The sequence below is a fragment of the Athene noctua genome, chromosome Z (genome assembly GCF_965140245.1).
Source record: "Athene noctua chromosome Z, bAthNoc1.hap1.1, whole genome shotgun sequence".
Lineage (NCBI taxonomy): Eukaryota > Metazoa > Chordata > Aves > Strigiformes > Strigidae > Athene > Athene noctua.
Genome location: NC_134077.1, coordinates 1,518,209 through 1,531,873, shown reverse-complemented (window position 1 = coordinate 1,531,873; position 13,665 = coordinate 1,518,209). Strand labels below are relative to the sequence as shown.

At 45.5% G+C, this 13,665-nt stretch overlaps 1 protein-coding gene across 28 annotated transcripts in view; it reads left to right on the top strand.

The window, feature by feature from the left end:
- RAB27B (RAB27B, member RAS oncogene family) overlaps positions 1 to 13,665 on the top strand; it is a 64,765-nt gene that overhangs the window by 31,651 nt on the left and 19,449 nt on the right. For 26 of the 28 annotated variants that reach the window (XM_074931701.1, XM_074931718.1, XM_074931719.1 and 23 more), the window contains 5 exons: positions 3,038 to 3,209; positions 6,784 to 6,869; positions 9,235 to 9,338; positions 10,735 to 10,858; positions 12,679 to 13,264. In XM_074931701.1, coding sequence (XP_074787802.1) covers positions 3,057 to 3,209; positions 6,784 to 6,869; positions 9,235 to 9,338; positions 10,735 to 10,858; positions 12,679 to 12,868 — 657 coding nt within the window. In that variant the 5' untranslated portion in view covers positions 3,038 to 3,056 and the 3' untranslated portion in view covers positions 12,869 to 13,264. Of the gene's footprint in view, positions 1 to 214; positions 287 to 3,037; positions 3,210 to 6,783; positions 6,870 to 9,234; positions 9,339 to 10,734; positions 10,859 to 12,678; positions 13,466 to 13,665 lie in introns of those variants that run through there. The other 2 variants (XM_074931692.1, XM_074931720.1) reach the window with 2 other exon arrangements.

Genomic DNA, 13,665 nt, shown 5'->3' with positions numbered 1-13,665 from the left:
AAGCTGGGACAACCTTGCCAAAAGACACCAGCTTCCCAGCTTCCTCCCTGCCCTGGTGGGACACTGCAACGCCTCTGCTACGAACCAGCAGGAATTTCTGGAAAAGCAGCCAGTGCTGGGAATAGCAGCACCGACTGCCTTCTCGTGACAGATTTCCAAAAATAGGGTTTTAATCATCCTAGGCTGGTGTATATTGTGCTCAACGCGTACAGGTCTGGTTAATTCTGGATATTCTGCTTTGCACGTTTACGTAGCGAGACTGAACTTCACCTCCCAGGGAACACAGGTATTTGGGAATAACATCTAATCCCAAATTAATACTTCGTATTACCAGTCAGGCATTTGGGGGAGAATCATCTCCCGAGTTACCTTTCATTTTCTGATTTGTTGAGCAAAATGCCTAGAGTTATTGCCTTGATCAGAAATACTTTGATTTTGATAATGCTCAAACTTCTGGGGAGTAATTTCTTGCCTTGTGGTAAACTTGGGGTATTCTGGAAAGGATGAAAAACCTTAAATATAATTTCTGTGAAGTCGCCGTGTTGGTGCTCTGGCCTTCCCCAGCCCAGTCCAAAGGCAGCACAGGGCAGCACTGTCAGATCAGGGGCGTATTTTTTTCTCTAGATTCGTTAAACCTTTCTCATTGGAAGATGAATTTCTCAAAAGCTTGGCCCACCTCTCTGGGTGGCTCCGTATCTATCAAAGGTATAAATTTTGTACAATGGAACTGCTCAGTATGCAGCCAGCTTTTTTTTTATCCTTAAAGCTGTCGAAATACAGGATAATCAGAACGGGCTTAGTTTGCTATTTTAGTCAAAGCAGGTCAGAACTTGCTAATTGAAATGCTCAGAAAGGTAGAGTTTATTCTGGTGGAAATTAAGGTCTTGTACTGCAACAAGCAGTAGATTTTATGAATGGGGTATGGCCCAGGGTCTCCTGCTCTGATACCACGGTAATTAGTGGCAGCGTGGAGATCCGAATGGAACGGCTCTTTATCCCTGCTGAGGATTAGCAAGATGTTGGGGGAAAAAAAGAGCTTTAAAAGACACTGAGAACAAGGTAAGACAGGATATAAACTGGGTGGTGCTTCATGTGATTCCAGTTCTTTCACCATGGGGGTGTTTCATGCATGTGAATAAATATTTTGTAGGTCTTTTACTAAGGCCCTTCTGTAGAGCTTCACAGCAAATACTAACGAAGTAAAGAGTTATGGGAGCTTTAGGGTAATACAACACGAAGGGCAACGGAGCTGGGGCAGGGTCTGGAGCACAGGTCTGCTGGGGAGCGGCTGGGGGAACTGGGGGGGTTCAGTCTGGAGAAGAGGAGGCTGAGGGGAGACCTCCTGGCCCTCTGCAACTCCCTGCCAGGAGGGGGCAGAGAGGGGGGATGAGTCTCTGGAGCCAAGGCCCCAGCGCCAGGCCCCGAGGGAATGGCCTCAAGCTGCCCAGGGCAGGGTCAGGCTGGCTCTGAGGAAGGATTTCTGTGCAGAAGGGGCTGTTGGGCGTTGGAATGGGCTGCCCAGGGCAGGGGGGAGTCCCCGGGATCCCTGGAGGGGTTGAAGAGTCGGGCTGAGCCAGCGCTGAGGGATCTGGGGGAGTTGGGAACGGTCAGGGGGAGGGTCATGGTTGGGCTGGAGGAGCTTCAAGGGCTTTTCCGACCCAGATGATTCTGGAATTCTGTAACACTCTCCTTGAAATAATAAAAAAACCTGCTGGGGGAGCAATCCAGTTGGGGAAAGGCTGCTTCTCCTCTGGGTGAAGGCTTGGCCAGGCTGGCAGTTCATTTTATGAAGGTGCTGGGCTCAAGCTGGCTCTCGGTGCTGTGGTTCTGGCCGTGGTGGCAGTTGCCATCCTCTGTTTCACGGGAAGGGTGACGCTTGCTGCTGGTGGGAGCCCAGCTGAGCCTAAACACAGGCACTCGATCACATTGGCCAACCAGGAAAAAAAACAAAGTATAAAAAAAAAGCTGAAAAGCCATCCTGCCTTTATATCTGATTTTTCCTCTCACACCTGGTAGGTCAACAGATTGGGGAAAGCCAGGAAGTATTGCATGGGGTCATGAAAACCCCACGGAAATAATTTCTGTGGCACATGCTTTGCTCCGGGCACTCCTGCCTGGGCTGGGAGGCACCCTGGGTAAATAGGATAAATATTCTCCTTTTTCTGCCAACTTGTGCTAATTTTGGACGCGTCTATTTGTTTTCCGAGTGCTTAATGAGGAAGGTTTTGCTGCTCTTCTTCGCTGCTAGGTATAGAAAAAAAAAGCTGTCGAGGCGCGTGAGCTCTGTCTGTGGCCTCGGGGACGTGGGTCCTTCTCGGGTGGCCGTGGGGACCTCACCATCTGCTTTTCTTCCTCCTTTTCTCCGGGTAGGATCTGCAGCCTTTGATGAAGGGGTGGGTTTGGTCGTGTGCTCCTCAGAGCAAGGCAGCTGTGGGTTCATCTGGTTATATCAGAGAGGAAATTGTATTTCAGCTCGCTCCTTTTCTTAAAAGCTGCCCTGGGATAATTGCTTACTCTGTTTTTTTAATTAGTTCTCTTAGGGGGAACATATTTTTTTCAGGATAGAAATACATAGATAACATCGTGTAATACTGATTAAGAGTTTAAGGCCTGCTTGCCACGTCAGAGTTTCCTTTTCACTCCTATTTCTGCAATACCCTTTTTCTTCAAACTCCTAGTAAAATAGCTTTGAGCAGAAGGATTTAGCCCTGCGTTTCATACCTGTGCTCATTATCCATCTTATTGACATCCTCAAAGCAAAAATAATGGGTTTTTGTCCCAAACCCTGTCGTTCTAAGCTTCAATTTTATTTATTTAGAAAATTGGAAGTGTTAACTCCTGGCACCTGAACTGAAATTAAAGAGTTTCACTGCTGCTTTGCCTTCGTGTTTTTCAAAATACATAGACAGCTTTCAACAGGCAGCAGCATTTCAATGAACAAAAATAGAAATGAGGCGAAAACAAGCAGAAAGGGGGGTTTTGTTATCGCTAAATCACTTTTTTTTTTTTTTTTTTCCTCTCCCTCTTCTTTACGTAGGTTCCTAAAAATTAGCACTATGACTGATGGAGACTATGATTATTTGATCAAACTCCTGGCCCTTGGAGACTCTGGGGTTGGAAAAACAACGTTCCTGTACAGATACACCGATAACAAATTTAATCCAAAATTCATCACGACAGTAGGGATAGATTTTCGGGAAAAACGAGTGGTAAGTTGTCTCACACGAGTGATACCACCTTCTTTTTTTCTTTATTCATTTCTGCTGAGAACAAATTTCCTGTAAACGTCTCCTGCCTCTCTTACTGTGGGGTATAGCATGTGTTGATGATGCTTTTCCTTGTCAAGTCTTAATTAGGAACTGGATGAAGAGGGAAAATGCCACTATCCTCATCCTGATGTTGGATTGTGAAGTGGTTTATTGCACGTTGGTATAAAAGGACCTTCCCAAGAGCAGGTTTCCATAGCGCTAACGAATGAGGTGTGATTGACTAGAAATAACTCTGGCCCCCCAACTCATCATTTAAATAGAAGAGATGGAAGCTTACAGAAGCCCGGAAAGTTTCAGCTTCCTTTTAGGTCACTCAGTAAAGTAGTGAAGGCAGGAGAAGCTGCTCCAAGGTTGGAGGCCGAGCACACTGAGCCTGTGATCAGGACTCATCGTCGCTGCTTAACGCAAAGGCTGTGAGCCTGCCATACTTTTGTTTCTGGACTTTAAAGAGGAGAGTCTTTTGTAGTGTCTGTCGGGTGCTTTTTGTGGCTATGAGAGCACGGTCACTTTGTTTTGATTTAATGCTGGGTGCTGCCCTTGGGCCACAACAACCCCCAGCAGGGCTACAGGCCTGGGGAGGAGTGGCTGGAGAGCTGCCGGTCAGAGAGGGACTGGGGGGGTGAGAATGAGCCAGAGTGTGCCCAGGGGGCCAAGGAGGGCAATGGCATCCTGGCTTGTGTCAGCACTGGCGTGGCCAGCAGGGACAGGGAAGGGATCTGAGCCCTGGGCTCGGCACTGGGGAGGCCGCCCCTCGCTGAGGGGGTTCAGTGTTGGGCCCCTCACCCCAAAAAGGCCATTGAATGACTCGAGCGTGGCCAGAGAAGGGCAACGGAGCTGGGGCAGGGTCTGGAGCACAGGTCTGCTGGGGAGCGGCTGGGGGAACTGGGGGGGTTCAGTCTGGAGCAGAGGAGGCTGAGGGGAGACCTCCTGGCCCTCTGCAACTCCCTGCCAGGAGGGGGCAGAGAGGGGGGATGAGTCTCTGGAGCCAAGGCCCCAGCGCCAGGCCCCGAGGGAATGGCCTCAAGCTGCCCAGGGCAGGGTCAGGCTGGCTCTGAGGAAGGATTTCTGTGCAGAAGGGGCTGTTGGGCGTTGGAATGGGCTGCCCAGGGCAGGGGGGAGTCCCCGGGATCCCTGGAGGGGTTGAAGAGTCGGGCTGAGCCAGCGCTGAGGGGTCTGGGGGAGTTGGGAATGGTCAGGCTAGGGGTCATGGTTGGGCTGGAGGAGCTTCAGGGGCTTTTTCAACCCAGATGGTTCTGGGATTCTGTAATGTGACTAATGTATCTGTTCATAGATCCTGATAACTGATAAAGGCTAAATATAGGGGACAGATTCAGCTTTCTAATAACCATCCTAGCTTGCTTGATCAGTGAAACTATAATAAATACAAGACACTAGACCCTGGGCAACTACTTTAGTCATTTCTTTATTAAAAAGAAATAGAAATATTTGTCCAGTTCAGAGATGAAGACTTCTTTAAACATGCTTCTTTTTAACTTAAATGAAATATTTTGATTGATGCACGAAACGTCCTTGGGAGTGTTGTCAGTGCAGAGATGAGTAAGCTGGGAGAAGACCCACTGCTCGTGGAAAGCTTTGCAGCCTGGAGAAAGGAGCACCTGGTGAGCTCTTCTTTGTACCCAAGAGCTCGAGTGCTGATAAAACTTTCCACTATTCACCTTCAAAAGAACTAAGTGCTTCGCAGCCCTTGGTCAGGTTCATGTAAGAGCTAAAAGTCATTTACAATATTTATTGTTAAAACAGTTCCCGGTTTGGAAGCAGTGGAATGAAAACACGAGTCTTGGCAACGTAAAGCAAGTTGCTTGTTGTGTTTTATTTCATCTGCTTTTAAGCTCCTGTTAGTTCTCTAGAATCCGATGAGAAGATGGGCAGCATTCCCCCGTTCATCTTCCCTGGTACCATATTTGTGGCTGCTGAGTTCAGTTTTGCCAGGGTGACGGGGATGTGCAGGCCCTGCCTGGGAGATGGGGGGTTCAGGGGTCCCCTGAATAAAACAACCACAGATCTGGATTATGTCTTAAATCCCCTTTAATCAGCACTATGCAAGTTCAGGTCAGCGAAGTGGAGGCCAGGTCAGGTTCAGGTTGCAGTGGCACCTGGCTCCTTCTCCACACTGCAGGATTGCAGTGATGTAATAAGAGTAAAAGACTAAAACCACAGTTTTATTGCAGGGAAATGTCTGAACATGCAAATTACTGGAATGCTCTTTCCCTGGCTGGTCAGATGCTTGTTAATGTGTTTCGAACATGGGTGCTGGATTCCTTCCAGAGGGTTGAACTTTGCTGTTAAAGGTTGCATGACAGATTCCTTCTGTTATTTTCCATTACTGTACATTTTGGGGTAGGCGAAGCTACATCTAACGTGAAATTACCAGCTGGGAAATATCTTGAAGGTAATAAATTGATAATAAAGTCTAATATAGATAATAAAGTCCAATAAATTATCTTCTAAGAAAGAGATCCATAAAGTTAAATAGGTGTTTTTCTGTTGTGTAAAGGTCATATTAAAAAATGACCCTGTGAAATTCCTTGTTTATCCTGTTAAATATTTCAGAAACATGCTCCAGAGAACCACTTGAATTCACACACGTGCCACGGTTGAGCTCTTGATATTATTTTTTTTTTCCAGTTTTCAGATCTGGCACCTGCAGTCAGAAACTACCTGTTGAAATGACAACAGTTGAATCAGAATCCCAGAATAGTCAAGGCTGGAACGGACCTCCAGGGGCCGTCTAGTCCAACCTCCAATTGATGTGAACTTGGTGGTGCAGGCAAATTGAACATTATTTTACAGCCTGGGGAGGGCGAGTGAGGAAGCGTTCCGCTTCCCCGCGTGAGGTCAGTGCAGCCTCTGGAGACAGCCGTGTCCATAAAGTCCATATTCTCTTGATCTAAATGCAAGGGGCAATCTTTGCCCGCTTTAAAAATCACTGCCAGGCTGCTAAACTACCTCAGATAACAAAACCCAGCTCCTACTCACGTTATCCCTCCACCTTTTACCGCCACAGCTAATTTACACGCTGTTGCTGTTTAATAAAGGATTGAGCCCCAGCAAAAGGGCAGAGTGATTTCTTTCAGCACCATGAGTCTGCAGTTAGTAAGGAAGTCATTAATGGCCAACAGAAGTTAATGAATAAAGAATAGCTTTTTAGAATAGTGGTTAATCCTGTCAGCCAGCTGTAAATTTTCTAAGAACAGCAATGAGACAGAACAGAGCCAGCTTGCTCAGCACAGTGCTCTGCCAAGTATTAAAGAATTGGTGTCTAATTTGAAGCACTAAATACGACCAAATTATCTTTAAAGTGCAGCTTTCATAGACGTTTCATGTGGCTCTTGGGCTTTTAAATATTATTATAAGCAACCCTCTGAAGTGGCTTTTCGAGGTAAGAGTGAGCTTTTGCTAAAGGACTGAACTTTTACTCCTTACTCATTGCTTGCACAAACTCTGGGATGCATGTGCTGGGTTTCAGCTGTACTGATTCGACTCTTTTCATTAGGTGTACAACAGCAGAGGAACAAATGGATCTCCAGGAAAAACCTTCAAAGTCCATCTCCAGCTTTGGGACACAGCCGGCCAGGAAAGGTAACGGAGTTGAACTCATTGAAAAGCACTTTGGAATTTTTCACGCTTGTGGGTTAAACCATTAGTTCGCTCGGGTGAAAAAAAAAAAAATCTCAGAAATCCTCATGGTTTAGGATAAGAAAAATATTTTCTCAAAATAAAAGTTTTTCTGACTCTGCTTTCGTGTGGTGATCAGAGGATCCCAGAAAATAGGACTGGAAGAGCTGAAGGTGGTCTGCGCCCTGCCTTGGCAGCGCGCTGCCGTGTTTCTGGCACATGTGGGTTGTTGAGTCATTGGTTAGCTTGTTTGTTTTGGTTTTGTACTGGTTTTTGGCTTCGTAGTGTTCTTAATCTTCTCCAGAAGATCCTGGATAATCTACCTAGCTGTCCTCTTCTCCCATCTCAACTCCTTGCTGTTGGGTCGGGTGGTTCCCTCAGGTCTCACAGCTCAGGTGCACGAGGTCCTGAGCAGCCTGTTGCCTTCCTCAAGTCCTGCCCACTTGACGTGTCCTGGGTTTGCTCAGACATTTCTGTGGCCGGCAGCCTTTCTGGGCTTGTTGACCAGAAAGCAGATCTGTTGCCGGGCGTGCGATAGCTCAATAATCACACCCTCGGGAGACGCATCATTTATTTTATTTTAGGGTTGTTCAAGCCTGGCTGCCTGGTGATTTCCCACAAATCAAACACCCCAGTGGGACGTTTCACACTGTATTTATACACAAAACTTGGGGAGTTAGTAATTTGCCGAGTCTGTCCTCTCTAGGATGACTGGTTAGTGATTTACATACAATTATAATGCTGCTGACGCGGTACTACTTCGCATGCTCAGGGGAAGGGGCTTCACCTGGGCAAGGCTCTTCTTGACCTGCAGGTGTGATTTTTAGTATTAAATAAGGGCAGTTCAGTGAAGGCTCCGTGGGCCTTGAGTTTCCTTGCCAAGTTGGCACTGTGTCCTCTTCAAGGGCTAATGATTCTGGCATGTCCTTGCTCAGAGGTGGCTATCGACTTGTTGTGCTGCTGAGGGATGCCTTTAGCCTCAACAGAGCCAAAGAACATCTTTCTTGACCTAAACCTGATATTGCTACGTTGTTCTAAAAGTTTAACCTTCAACATTTCCTATGCCCCAGGCTGATTCCAGCCTCTCTCAGCACCAGTGGGGTGGAGAATTCTAGTTCAAGTCTTAACCAGTGCTGAGTAGCAGGGAAGAATCACTTCTCATCTTGACCTTTTTTTTTTTTTTTTTTTGGTCACCTTTGCAGCCACAGTTGACACAACAAAGTTCATGACTGACCAGAACCCTCCTTTGCAGGTGGATTTTTTTTTTTTTTTGTATGAACCCATTGTTCCCCATCTTCTGTGTGCACGCTTGTTTGTTCTTCTCAAAGACCTTTTTGACTTGTCGCTCTTAAACTCAGTCCTATTATTTCTGTCGCCTGTCAGCGAGGGAAGAAGATGCAACTCGCCCCAATTTCCTGTGCAATCGTGACTGAAGAGAGCAGCAGGCTGGAGTGTTGAGGGAGGCAGGAAAGTAGTGATGAGGCAGATCTCGGGTTTCCAGAGCAAGTAGTGTAAATACCATGTGGGAGAGGTCGCTGCTGGCTGAAAAAGCAGAAGAAAGATAAAATTTTGTGTCTGCATCTCTTCCCCTTACACTCAACACACCGTTTATTTGTACCCCTCTGCAAGAGATTAAACATTTCGAGGATAACTTTTTTTTGTTTTGTTTTCTTTCCGGAAAAAAAATCCTACAAGTAGTGTCGGGTATGCGGAGTGCGTGTGTGCCTAGAGCTCTGCAAGGAGAAAATGCCTTCTCCTTTTAGCAGAGCTTCCCATCAAACACTCAGAGGCGTTAAACAGCCATCTACTCATCCTTTTCTTTAATATTTTCTTTAACATTGAGTAGTGCACGTCCCGTGAGTAAGTGTGTGTGTGGCGGGTGAATCCATTTCTACCTCTGTGGTTTGTGATATGGAAATGCTTCGGTATTTTTTTTTTCCTTTTAACCAACCCTTTTCTCTCTCAGTCCCTGTCTCACTCTCGGTTAAATCAGGCAGAATTTGAACTCGTAGATTAGTCACTGACAATGTTTATATTCTCACATACAAGCTTCCTGTGATAAATTACTGACACCCCGATTAATAAATGTTGACTGGTGTGGCTCATCACAGCCAAAACGAGTCAAAGGTTATTTTATTTTGGTTTTCCTTGTGTGTCCACTGAATCTTGCAGTCCTCAGATGGCAAAATATTTATTTTTTTTAAATAGAATTTTTACACAAAGCTTTCTTTTTCCTTTCCTCAGTTCAGGCTTGCCAGGGAAGTGCTCACCTTAGAGACCGCTTTGTATTAACAGAGCTACGGTGTCTTTTTTTTTTTTTTTCTTCCAGGTTTCGAAGTCTCACCACGGCGTTTTTCAGAGATGCTATGGGCTTTTTACTGATGTTTGATCTCACCAGTCAACAGAGCTTCTTAAATGTCAGGAATTGGATGAGTAAGTAGAAGCAGAGAGTTTGTATTTATCGGTTGACTTGCAGCTTTCTTGCGTATTTTAGGCTTCTAGGCTTCATGCGTGTCACTGTTTGTGAGCTGGAAAATGCTCAAAGAAAGCAGTTATGTCTAGTGCAGCCATAAGCAGGGTACTTGCAGCCTGTAATTTGGGGTGAAAGCTTCATCAAATTGCAAAGATACGCGCTCTTTTTTTTTTTTTTTTTTTTTTTTTCCGCCCATGATAGACTGTTTTGGGCATATTCTTGATAATCTTGTTTGGATTTGGTACAATTTGAATAAATCTGTTGCCTCTTGAAAATTCATGGCGTTCGACACCTCCTTGGCTGTACCCCATATTTTAGATGATATACAGGAGCTTGGAAAGTGTACTTTGGATATCACCCTTATCTTTATGGTGTGTTTTTTATTTGTAAAGCAGAATGTGATTTTTCTTTTTTTTTTTTTTTTTCCTGTCTGCTTTGAGGTTTAAATTAAGATTGGGCTTTGAGGATTTGGGTTGAAAGCATATAATGTTTGCTTGTTGTTAGTTTTCCTTCAGACAAGGGCTAGACTAAAAGTGAAACAAATGTTAAATTCTTAAAGTTTGTTTTTAATTGAGAGTGTTTAGAGTGCTGGAAGGACTGAGGCCAGTACATTTCCAGCTGGCAGGTTTCCAGCAAACAAGCTGAAGTGGGGATAACGTGAGAATCCACACAGCTTTGTGAAAACAGCTCCGTCTTCTTCAGAGATTCCTTCCTCCCACTAAACAATCCCTCTCATCACAATCTTCCACTGCTTACCAAGCCGGGTCTCTCATTGCTTCAGTGTATGCTGCACCCTTCCTCGTCAGGCCCCTCAGGATTGAGGAAAATATTAAGTAAATGGCTTCATACAATTGCTTAAGAGGGGTGAGGCTGTGGACACTACTCGTACCTGGTTCTTCAAATGGATAAACCTGCATTTAAACCATTGAGTATACCCAAGAGAAAAACACACTTGAGGATTTTACCCTCAACTTCTGAAGAGCTGCGTTTGTAGATGACGTGGGATGTTGTTTGTACTTGCACAATCTCCTTCTGAGTCTTGTAGAATAAAAGTTCTGGCTGGTGGAGGTTCTCCTCTGCCAAAGCACTGTGTTTAGTGCACCTCGCTGCGGTTGAGTCTTGTTATGTTGATAAAATAAAGGCTGGAAATAATTTTCTAGTATCATTTCTACTTCCTATTTTGAAAAATTCCCCTTAGCAATTAAGCATACAACAAAATGTGTTTGGCACGAAGTGGTTAGTCCAGGATATTTTGAGGTGAAGAGTAAGAAAGGTATTTTGAATTATTTTGTCAACAATCTTGATCTCTAAGGCGTTTCCAACATTCACTTAACTCATGTTTATTTTTGCTTCTAGGTCAGCTGCAAGCCAATGCATATTGTGAGAATCCAGACATAGTCTTAATTGGTAACAAAGCTGATTTGTCAGACCAAAGAGAGGTAAACGAAAGGCAAGCAAAAGACCTGGCAGACAAATACGGGTAAGCAAATTATGACAGAAGCTCAGTTTAGTCTCTAACTGTTGTAGGAGTAGCTGATGACTGCCTTAGAGATGCTTGCAAGTGTACTTACAAACTGGTGAGACCTGTAGAGACACCTACAGGGATACCCAGCTTGCCACACTTTCAGATCACCTTGTTTGAATAGGAAACAGCTAAAATAAAACACACTGTTCTGGTAGTTTGGCCAAAATATTAACAGCGTGAGAAACGAGGTTGAAACGAAACATTCTTACCAGAAAACTCCATTCTGGGATGTTGTCTTGTCCCGAGAGTTCAGGACAGAGCATACCGAAGGCAGATACACGCTCAGTGTCGTGCACTGAAGAACTAACAATATTTAAAACTTTTTTTTTTTATAGTTAGTTTGAAAATGGAGACACCTGTGGATTTGTGTCGGATTCTAAGTGTACAGTGGCACTGAATTTATTTGGTTTTCCCCTGTTAATGTCCTTTTTTTCATTCTAGTGAGCCTTCTACATTTCTTTGCACTATTAGCACCAGCAGAGTGTCCTGTAACTGGATAAATTTGTTGTGTAATAGTTAGTAAATAGTGCTGTGGGCAAAAAGAGTATGTATTTTTTAACTTAGTGGACAGAGAAGAATGTTCAGAGAGAATTAGACCAGCAGCAGAAGATGACCCGAGAGACTGTGAGAAGTAATAAGCAAATCAGACTTAAAAATATTAAAAGGATATTAGAGAAGTGTCTGCAGGCAGGTAAGGAGAACTGTGATACTGAGGAGAAGTTAGCTCATGCCAGATTTCATATGATGGAAGTGCTGAAGCAATTTATAATCTTCTCTTCTGCAAAAGCTGACTTGGAAGGCAATATTCTGGAGTCAAAGGGGATTTTGGAAGGGAAGCAGCTAAGTTCAGTTGTGCTTACAAGTAGGAAGGAAGGGAGGGAGATAGTGCTTACAGGGAGTGCTAAACAGTGACAGTTGTAACTGCCTGGAAAAAAAAAAAAGAAAAGATTTCCGGTATGTTCTGTGGTCCCTGAGATTTTTCTATATTATTTCTCTTTTAAATTTGATTTTCTGGTTACCTGAAAGACTTTTTCAGCCAAGGTTTGTGCTGATGTTAGTACGGTTTGAAGTCAAAATGCCAACATAAGTTTTTTAAATCAATGTGGCCTTTTTTTTTGCTTGTGTCATTGTGCCACCCTGTGCTAGGAACAGGAGTTTGGGTTCTGCCCAGCAAGGGAGCGTGGCCAGAGAAGGGCAACGGAGCTGGGGCAGGGTCTGGAGCACAGGTCTGCTGGGGAGCGGCTGGGGGAACTGGGGGGGTTCAGTCTGGAGAAGAGGAGGCTGAGGGGAGACCTCCTGGCCCTCTGCAACTCCCTGCCAGGAGGGGGCAGAGAGGGGGGATGAGTCTCTGGAGCCAAGGCCCCAGCGCCAGGCCCCGAGGGAATGGCCTCAAGCTGCCCAGGGCAGGGTCAGGCTGGCTCTGAGGAAGGATTTCTGTGCAGAAGGGGCTGTTGGGCGTTGGAATGGGCTGCCCAGGGCAGGGGGGAGTCCCCGGGATCCCTGGAGGGGTTGAAGAGTCGGGCTGAGCCAGCGCTGAGGGATCTGGGGGAGTTGGGAACGGTCAGGGGGAGGGTGATGGTTGGGCTGGAGGAGCTTCAGGGGCTTTTCCAACCCAGATGATTCTGTGAAATTGTGTCCTGGCAAACCAAAAGTCTGTCCTGTTCAGCTCATGGCTGCTAAACCCACCGCTGATGGTTGCATTGAGTGGGTTACAGATAGTCGAGTCTTGGTTGTCTTCCAGATCTCTCCAGCACAGGTTTTCCTTTTCCCCGTAGCATACCGTACTTCGAAACGAGCGCTGCTACCGGACAGAACGTGGAGAAGGCGGTGGACACGCTCCTGGACTTGATAATGAAGCGTATGGAGCAGTGCGTGGACAAGACACAGGCCTCTGACACAGCCAACGGAGGCAGCTCGGGGAAGCTGGAGGCAGCGAAACCAGAGGAGAAAAAATGTGCCTGCTAAACGTCCCCTCGGAACTGTGAGAAGATTTCATCAGAACATGGCCGACCTACCACCAAATCCCAGCCGGCTCTGTGGAGCCACGCACGGAAGCGACGTTCCCTTGTTTTACTGGGATTGTGCATTTTGCTCCAAAGAACTGGTTTTAAACTAAAAGCTGTGTTTCAGTGAGGCTCTCTTGTGCTGCAAATGATTCTTCCCGATACGGTGCCATCTTCATGGAAAACTCTCCCGCCTCTTCTTCCCCGCTCCTTTTCCCCCAGCCCTCATCTTTATTTTTTTTGTGTGTGTGATCAGGATACTGAATAGAGGAAAGTAGCTTTATTTTTTTAAAAAAAGAAAAAAAAGAGGGAAAGAACCTATTGTCTGCTTACACTGGATATTGAAACTAAAACGGAGGTGGGTGGTTTTCTAGCTCTGTGCCATTTTTCCGCAGAATCCTGTTTCTTTTTAATCCTTAATCTGCATCAGGGACCGTGTGTTTTCCAGGGCAGAAATACAAAAGATTTTTACGTGGCCTATTAAGAAAAACTTTTATTGCTTGCCCAGAGTAAGCAATGCTGTGAATCTGTTCTGAATCATTGAGGTGGTGGTTGGGGGGGGGGTGTGTGTGTGTAGGTTTGGGGGGGAGGAAGTAGGGCATTTAATTTGAAAAAAATGTTTAAAAATCAGGGAATTGTGCAGCATTGCTTGTGTTGCCAATAATCCAAGCAGGGAATGGGAAAAAATATGGAGAGGGATTCTGACACTGCAGGGACAGTTTATAAAGAAGAGAGTGTAATGTGTGGGAAGAGAGAGAA